Source organism: Etheostoma cragini, chromosome 9, assembly GCF_013103735.1.
Source record: "Etheostoma cragini isolate CJK2018 chromosome 9, CSU_Ecrag_1.0, whole genome shotgun sequence".
Taxonomy (NCBI): domain Eukaryota; kingdom Metazoa; phylum Chordata; class Actinopteri; order Perciformes; family Percidae; genus Etheostoma; species Etheostoma cragini.
The window spans coordinates 21,693,023-21,702,561 of NC_048415.1; the positions used below are offsets into that span (position 1 = coordinate 21,693,023).

At 40.3% G+C, this 9,539-nt stretch overlaps 1 protein-coding gene across 1 annotated transcript; it reads left to right on the forward strand.

The window, feature by feature from the left end:
- The first annotated feature begins 2,031 nt into the window (after positions 1–2,031).
- On the forward strand, positions 2,032–9,539 carry scinla (scinderin like a). Its single transcript, XM_034882547.1, has 17 exons — positions 2,032–2,248; positions 3,389–3,581; positions 3,722–3,876; positions 4,757–4,918; positions 5,024–5,173; positions 5,289–5,378; positions 5,484–5,616; positions 5,806–5,894; positions 5,999–6,214; positions 6,299–6,432; positions 7,625–7,715; positions 7,870–8,040; positions 8,141–8,315; positions 8,400–8,515; positions 8,593–8,670; positions 8,766–8,826; positions 8,909–9,539. Exons 2-17 carry the CDS (start codon positions 3,401–3,403, stop codon positions 9,028–9,030), a joined length of 2,124 nt encoding a protein of 707 aa, XP_034738438.1. The 5' UTR covers positions 2,032–2,248; positions 3,389–3,400; the 3' UTR covers positions 9,031–9,539.

Here is a 9,539-nt window from a genome sequence, read left to right on the forward strand (position 1 = left end):
CTTTTCCTCTCCTTCCCCTTAATAAATAACGTTACTTTGAGCTGTGCGTTTGGGTCCGTCCTTCCCCGTAACACTTCTTTCTTTAAGAGTGGTATCAATCTTCTCATCTAGCCTCTTTGCGAGAACGCAAATTAACACATTTCACATAACACCTTAGTTGTTATATCTGGAAGATTAAATGGGTAAAACCGGTAGTAAAAAGGGAAATCCTGTTGAAGGCTGCGAAAGATCTTTTTCATGAGCTTTTTGAAAGTGTTGCTGCAGGTAAATTAAAAGTCATTAGACACATCTGCAGGCAAGTTTGACTCAATGAATCAAGTTTTTGCATGTAGGCTAGTCTCGCATTGTCAGACCTATCTCCACAGTGCTTTGGATTAAGGTTTGGCTACACCACAGATACAGTACATTCTAAGATAGGACAAAAAACGCTCTGGGCTGTTTTGCATTTCTTTAAAATGCAGGCACTAGGCTCCTGACTCAGCGATGGTGGCCCTGCAAAGTTCTCGGTAGGGAACTTGTTTTGGTGGAACATTTGCAGACAGACATACAATATCAAATAAAGTAAACTGTTCACACAATAGAGTAACGTGATCCATATAAACAAGCTGTATTGATGGTTATACGTAATTTGCCACTATCACCGTGTGTACTTTATCCAAAGCTATCCCACAAATCGGTCACAAAACATCCCAGTTGGATAGTAGGCCTAACAAATGTCGTAAACGTATTATTTGCAAATCTCTACAATCATTACTCAAAACAACCAAGCAGCCCTGCCTTGTTGTGCGATCCAAATCTTTCTCCAAAACTTGCCGGTTTCATTGTGTAGCTTGCTAGCTCGAAGTTTGTTGTTGGCATTTTAGAATGGTGACACACAGAGAGACAAAGGAGGGGGCAAAGCCTCAAGCGCCAGACTTTAACTTGGAAATGTACTTCCGTTGATCTAGACTATATGTAGGCCCTACCCTTGTTCAATCAGGAAGAAGCCCTATTATCAGACTTGTAGGTGGGCCGTTTTCTTTACAGTAGTGTTTCAGCTAAACACTGATGAGGGCTGCCTAGGTCTTCATGTGAAATTCTGAGGCCCTGCTGGCTTTGAAAGCAGCCATCGTGAATATGAAGTGCATTTTGGTTGAACTCAAGTTAGAACAAGTAGCCTGTAGTTAGAAGCCTTTGTGTTTAGCCACCGTGTTAGTAGTGTGTGTGTGTGTGTGTCTGTGTGTGTGTGTGTGTGTGTGTGTGTCTGCACTTGTGTTAGTCTTGTGGAGGCATGCTGGTATGTTCCAGTCAGGGACTGTGTAAGCTGTGTATCCTGGTATCCTAAGAAAGAATGTGCTGACGCAGCTCTGGTAGTAGGAATGATGATACAGTCCTAACCTGAGGCGACCGCCGGAGCTCAGAGGGGAGATTTGTGACTTCAGGCTGCCACATAGGAGAAAGAGTAGTCACAAATTTTAGCTGCTGACAGGCCAGTGCCAAACAATCACCATAGACATACTTGCTAAAACAGTAGCAATGGCCAACCAGCCAAGAGAAATGTGTAACCTGTACACTAAAATGAGTCCCAAGAAATGTTCTTGCCATAACAGATCTTCCACAGGGCTTAAGAAGGAAGTGATTCAACAGCTCATATTAGCTCTAGTTTTTTATAATCCTTAAACCTGTTCATTTTGTCTGGATGGCTTTCCAATCACAAATAAATCTGATGTTTTTCCTTTCTGTTGTGCCTTTACAGCTGAGCAAGGCTTTTTATCATTATACTAAGTTATCTGGTTGCTAGCTGTAGACATATCACACAAATAGTCCTAAATGTCTATGACATAATTAAATTACACCCATATGCATTTGTGATGGCTGCATACACAAAGTGTTAGTGTAGGTTGTTTAAGCTTGGAGGTTTTTATTAGAAATACAGAAAGAAAATCTTCTTAGCTGGATGTTGGTCCACTTCCAATACAGATTCAACTTAAGAGTTTCCCTGTGATCTCGATGGTTTTGGTTGGGTTTTCTTTTGCATCAGTTCTCAGATCGTTTTCTGAACCGAACATTACACATGTTATTTTTGCAGCTCTTTTGCAGACTGCGTTGGGTTGGGATTCCACTGGATACGCCCCTTATCACCACGTGCATGTCTCTGCAGACTATATAGCAGATCTGAGTGCAGACAGCCTGGGCGGAAACCTGGAAGAGCAGCAGTGCAGCAGTATCACCTTCTTCTAACCCAGCATCTGTCTTCTGTCCTCACCAGGTAATGGGAAATGTTGATATTCTGCATGTCTTTGCGAAATGTTATGGAAGGATGAAAAAAAGTTTTATAGCTGTTCAGATGCATGTACAAAATTTTATACCAATTGCTTATTTTACATTTTAAGAAATTTGCCTTAATTATTCATAGCAACAACTTCTGCTTTGACTGATTCTGTCAAAGGAAGCACAATAGTCAATGCTTTACACAGAGACATTTTGACGATTATGTAACATAATTTTGAATGTATAAGTCGTGATTACCCTGTGCAGAATAAGGTGCATTTTGTCTTTGGCTGTGAGGAGAGGCGTTTCCTGCTCAAAAATATCACAAAAACAATTTGCATTGCAGTTTAGCAGTAAGTGTAGAGGCCACTCCCTGGTACACAAGGTGATTTACCATCAGTTTATCTACAAACAGTAACTTCTTTAAATTCAGGATAAGGTACCTGTTTTACAGGTTAGACAACATGCTGCCGAGTAAATAAGGGATGGGACTTTTGTCCTTTAATAAATGGAAAGGGAATAAAGCAACACAATGCACCATTGATAAAACAGTATAACTTTTTTTGTGAATTTTTAAATACTTTGTGATGTACACCATTTATTGCCCTGAGATTCTCAAGTGATGATAAATAGTGGGGATCCCAATGTTTGTATAACTTTGAAGAGTTTATTTTCCAGTTTTTTCTAAATCAAACAGGATGAGAATGTTTACCTGATTTGAGTCTTAATGGCCGAATTTAAATCTGCATGAAACTAGGTTTGCAATTATCTAATATTTTCATCATTGAGTTTAGTGAAAATGCAGTTTATTTAACCCAGAGGTCATACAATTGCTTGTTTTGTCCAACCAACTGTTCAAAACCCCAAAATAATCAGTTTACAATCACATTCAAAAAAGAAAAGCCTTAAATCCGCACATTTGAGAAGCTGGAACTGGACATTTTTGACATTTATGCTTGAAAACTGACTTCAATTGTTCTTTTTCTGTTAATCAAGAAATTGATTATTCATGTAATCTTTTCAACCCTGTATGAAAGTACAACCTTACAATCAATCAGCGCTTGTGTTATAAGGTTAGTTACGGTTTCTTGCTGTAGCCGGATAGTTTACTTGTTAATAAAGGCGTGTTTCCCCTCAGGCCCTGATCACTATGGCATCCCACAAGGAGTTTGCTACTGCAGGGAAGAAACCCGGCCTGCAGGTGTGGCGGATAGAGAAAATGGATTTGGTACCTGTCCCGACAGAACTGCATGGAAACTTCTTTACTGGAGACTCTTACATAGTGCTTCACACCACGTCTGCTCCTTCTTACAACGTTCACTCGTGGATTGGTATTGGACTTTGATTCTCTGCTGACACCTAAGGATCAATTAAAAATCCTCTCATTTGTTTGTCTATACGCTCTCTTTGCTTTTTTTTTTACAGTCATTCATTGTTGTTTTTTTTTTTACCGTTATCTGTTACACCACAGGTGAGAAAGCTTCCCAGGATGAGAAAGGGGCTGCTGCCATCTTTATGACGCAACTGGATGACTTCCTGCGCGGAGCCCCTAGACAGTTCACTGAGTTTCAAAACCAAGAGTCTGTCACCTTCATGGGATACTTTAAACATGGCATCAAGTACAAGGTAAAGAGGGAAATATGATAGTTAAAATAACACGATGATTCTGGTGGACGATGGCTCCGGTAAAGTCCAGGTATGTTCACGAGCCGAACCAGCTTATGCTGTATGTTCATGTCTTCAGATGTCAGTGTGACAATAGTGGGTGTCTGTAGATTTGGCGTGTGGTTTATAGTTTAAAACACACAAAAGTCGTGACATTTCTCTTTTGTAACCAGAGAGACAAATTACTTTTATTTTTACCGGACAACAAAACAAATGAAACCAATGTAATGACCTAAGCTTGTTAATCCGTCTGGGAAGTTGAACTCATCCCAGTGTTATTTTTGGCAAATGTTTGGTGTCGTAATTGGTTGCTCCTACAAGTTTTCCTCTCAAGTTTTCCTTGGGGAGTTTAAACTGTCAAACAGGGCAAGCAGAAACATGCTCTCTAATGCCAAAACATCAGATGATGAAATAAAATAGAACACTGAAAAACAGACTATAGCCAGTGATTTATTTTAGTACCATAGATGTAGAAAATATGGTGTTGAAATACTAATCCACATAAACCAGAATCTATACATCTTCAAATGAATAGTTTTACATTTTAGGAAAATCTTGGAGAGAGTTGAGTGTTCAGTCTAATTTATGCACGGTCAAGCTGACTGGCTGCAGGCTGTAGCTTTTTTATTTACTGTAAAGACATGAGAGTGGTATCAGTCTTTTTTATTTAATTTAATTTCAAAGCTATTAATTAAAGATGTAAAGATTGTTGGACATTTTGGAAAATGTCCAACAATCTTTACATCTTTAATTAATAGCTTTGAAATTGACAAACAATGCCATTGTAGTTCAATGAAATAGTTCTAATGCTTTAATCTTCTTGACTTTCCTCCCGTCAAAGGAAGGTGGAGTAGCCTCAGGCTTTGCGCATGTGGTGACCAACGAGGTAGATGTCAAACGTCTGCTGCACGTTAAAGGTCGCCGGACAATCAGAGCCACGGAGGTGCCCTTTTCCTGGAGTAGCTTCAATAAAGGAGACTGCTTCATCATAGACTTGGGAAAGGTAGAAGACGGACTACAAAATATGTTAGACTGTTAGATATGTTGCAGTGTTTCACCATAACTTTATTTCCATCTTCTTTTCCTCTTTTCCTCTGTGAAATGCTAGGCCATCTTCCACTGGTCTGGCAGTGAAAGCAATTCATTTGAACGCATAAAAACCACTGAATTGGCCAAAGATATCCGCGACAATGAGCGACGGGGTCGTGCTGAGTTAAACATGATTGCTGAAGGCTCTGAACCAGAAGCTGTCATTGAAGTGAGCCTTTTTTACCTTTAAATTTAAACAGCTTTATTTTGGATACATCTTGCTTTGGCTGCTAGGAAGGATGTTTGTGCAATGTTGCATTCTGTGAGTTTGTGGTTATTTACAGGTGCTCGGACCCAAGCCCGACCTACCACCAGCAAGCCCTGATGATGTACCCGCTGACCCAAAGAAGAATAACGTGGCATGTCTCTATTTGGTAAATATGACCAAATATCAAGCTTTAAATTGATGTAGATAAATGTTACAGTATTTAAAAGATTCAAATTATAAATGTAAATTTGTTGATCTCTCTACTTTTTAGATTTCTGATGCTGCCGGTTCCATGAAGACAAATATGGTGGCTGATAAAAGCCCCTTCAAACAAAACATGCTCTCACAAAGTGATTGCTACATCTTGGACAACGGAGGAAACAACCAAATTTTTGTCTGGAAAGGTATTACACCATAACATATACCCATTTCTACAACTTTTTTTTTTCTTTGTCAATGCTCAGTCTGCTCATAGCAACATGTTGTTAGTCAGCACTCCTTTACAAGTTATTCCAACTGGGAAAATATGACTAATTTATGGATTTGACCAGAGATTGTATTCTCTAACCACTGTCCCACACCCTAAACTGCAGGGCAGAAGGCAAATGCAGATGAGCGCAAAGCAGCAATGATTTCTGCAAACAAGTTCATCAAAGACAAGAATTACCCCCAAAATACTCAGGTAATGTGGCCACATAGAATGTTGCTACCAGAACTTTATTCTTAAAGTCTTGTCGTCCTGTTGGTAAAAAGGCTTGCTCTTCTGTCAATTTATAACATGAACAGATCCAGGTAATTCCAGCAGGGAGTGAGACCACCCTGTTTAAGCAGTTCTTCTTCAACTGGTTGGACAAGGATGAGACCACTGGCCCAAGTAAGGCATACACCATCGGTCAAATCGCCAAGGTGGCTCAGATTCCCTTTGACTCCTCCAAACTCCACGACAATATCAGCATGGCTGCCCAGCATGGCATGGTGGACGATGGCTCCGGGAAAGTCCAGGTAGGTTCACAAAGCGAACTAGCTAATGCTGTATTTTCATGTCTTCATATAATATGTAGATGTGACAATAGTGGGTGTCTGTAGATTTGGCGTGTGGAAGGAGGTGCTAAAGTACCTGTGGACCCATCCAGCTATGGACAGTTCTTTGGAGGTGACTGTTACCTGGTGCTGTACTCCTACAAAGCGGGAGGCAGAGAGAAGCACATCATCTACACCTGGTGAGGGCAACTTTTTTTAGAATGGCTAGATTAACCTGTTAGTGGGGCCCATGGGCAAAATATTGTTGTTGGGCCTCTACCAACCCCCCTTTATTTAGGAATGTGCACAATGTGAGGTAAAAAAAGAAAAATTATAGAAACATCTACACAGGGTCCCTCATGGCCAGAGGAGATTAATGCAGGAATCATCTTATATGTTTATATAATCATATTTTATTTTTTTAGTAGTGCAAAGTTATTTTTTTGTAACCAAACCTTTGTTTAAACAATTCACACAGAACAACAGGTGCATATTTTCATATAGCTGACTTTTGTTTTATACAACTTATATGTTAGCATACTAATATATTAGGATGTGCCTTTAAATTATATTTATAGGTATCAATTAAATCAATTTTGCTGTCTCAGAGCTGGGAAAGTTGACTGCCTAAAGGAGAATTCTGGACAATTTTTATGTTAATCTTGATTGCTACAAATATGCAAGTACTTTCAATTAAAAAAATCCTGACCTGAATCGATGCAGACAAAGAGCTAAAACAGTAGTTAATGGGGCAAGTTTTAGAGTGCCTTTGTGCCTTTTAACAGACACACAATGCAACTAATCTGTCTGTTCAACATGAACAGGGCTCTTCCGTAACATCAAGATGCGTTTTCAATTCAGACATTGTTTTAATTCACCTACGCTGCCTTGATCTTGCTGGTGGATAGCTTGCTTGCCTGGTTAGCTGCTATGGATAAGTGTGTTCAGCCAGGCTTTTGTGAAAATCATAAAGCAGCAGTTCCGTGTGCATTTGCAGCTCATGCATTTTGTCTGTGATCGATCTGGTGTTGGTGAGTAGGCTTGGCACTGTCGATCTTTGTGCTAGTTCCCTTAGCCAGGCAGGCAGCCTTTGTCCCCGCCTTCCTCGCCTCCCGCAGCCGACAACAAGCACCAGAGCGCCGGGGGGTGAATTGGGTGTCCTCCATGCCTTTGCGGCGACAAATTGTAGTTTATATCCTCCTCAAAAATAGGTAATTGAGCACTGTAGTGGTTATGACCATATCGAATATTCATACCAATCCAGATTAACATGGCCGGAATTCTCATTTAAACTGGTTAGTAAGCCAGCATTGCTTTTCTTGGTAAATATCTACATTGATTTAGCTTGAAGCTTCTTCAAGATGTTATGAATACATTATGGCTTTGCTGTAGGCAAGGGCGGAAGTGCTCTAAGGATGAACTTGGTGCTTCAGCCTTTCTCACCGTTGACCTGGACAATTCCATGGATGGAGCAGCTACCCAGGTAAGATATTTACTGTGTCAATCTATGGTATTACTCAGGTTTTTCTTTATAGGAATAGATAATATCTCGGGAAATACGCTCAATTGTGTGAACGACTCCTATCACCTCTGTCCTCATCTTACATGTAAGCTAAGTTACTGCTGTGTTTTGGCAGGTTCGTGTCACTCAGGGCCAAGAACCCCCTCATCTTGTGAGTTTGTTTAAGGCCAAGCCTTTGGTTGTCCACCTGGGTGGGACATCCCGCAAGTCTGGGGAGAGCAAGCCTGGCAACACACGACTCTTCCATATCCGCCAGAGCTCCACCAAAGCTACACGGGCTGTTGAGGTCAGCTTTGTTTAAATTGTTTATTTGAATGTGCGTGAACTGACGCTTTATAGTGAGCGATTGATACTATTTTCCCCCTCTTTGTTTGTCACTGATCCAGGTGGAGCCCACTGCCTCCTCTCTGAACACCAATGATGTGTTTGTGCTAAAGTCGCCTGATTCCCTCTTCCTGTGGAAAGGAAAGGGAACCACTTCAGAGGAGGTGGCTGCAGCTAAGTATGTTGCCGGCCTGCTTGGAGGAACTGCCACTGAGGTGGAGGAGACCAAGGAGCCAGGTGAGTGCTGAAAAAAAACATTAATTTTATCACGATACCGATGTAAAATATTGTTATGCTAAAAAGTTTTCTCCTCGTCGTTAGCTGGTTTCTGGACAGCACTGGGAGGTAAGAAGGACTACCAGACCTCTATTACTCTGCAGAAGACAGTCAGGGCTCCACGACTGTTTGGCTGTTCAAACAAGACTGGCAGGCTTATAGTGAGTATCTAAGTTTCTATTTTCATTAAGGGGAGTTTGATACAGCCACTTTTTAAACATTGACTTATCATATTTAGGCGGAGGAAGTGCCTGGTGAGTTCACACAATTGGATCTGGCACCTGATGATGTCATGATTTTGGATACCTGGGATCAGGTATGCCGCCTTCACTTTTAATGAAACAATTTAGTGTTTGTTCTAATAATATTGCTGCCTTATTCCTAAATCCTATGCGTTATTTCTCTCACCAGATCTTTGTTTGGGTTGGAAAGGAAGCCAACGAGACAGAGAAAACTGGATCACTTAAGATTGGTAAGACAAACAGAGTTATTAAAGATGAGGAGAAATTGCAGAAGACAATTTGTTCACAGATGTATCCTTGTTTTTCTTTCAGCCAAAGACTATTTGAATTCAGACCCTTCTGGTCGTCGTGGTATCCCCATCAGCACCATTAAACAGGGGGATGAGCCACTCTCCTTCACCGGCTGGTTCCATGCCTGGGACCCAAATATGTAGGAAAGAGTTGCAGTGCCTGAAAGACGGAATCAAAAATAAATTGTAGAAAAGCAACAAAGCAGTAGCATTTGCAAGAAACTTGCAAAGATTCATTTCTTGTCATTTATCATTGGTCTTCAAAGAATAATAAACCTGTAAGAGTTTGTGTGATCTTGGAATTTCAGGTGGGAATTAGCTTGGATATGCATTAAAGATTTCACATTCCTTTTTGCAATGATGTACTAGGCAAGGAATCACACTTACAATATCCAAAATGTATCAAACCTTAGCAGCTCGCTTTCATTCTTTCTTAAACAAAAGAGGCTTTATGATCCAGTGATAACCATGATGCATTATTTCTCCCAAGTCTAGTGTGGCCTAATTTGTTATGGATGAGGTTGTGAAATTTAAGACGGTACAAATGTATTTCTGTTTGTGACAAAACAAATGTATATTTTTATGTAACATTTCCCTTTTTACAGCCTAGATTGCAAAGAAAAATATAGATTGAGAAGTTCTGAATTTGAATA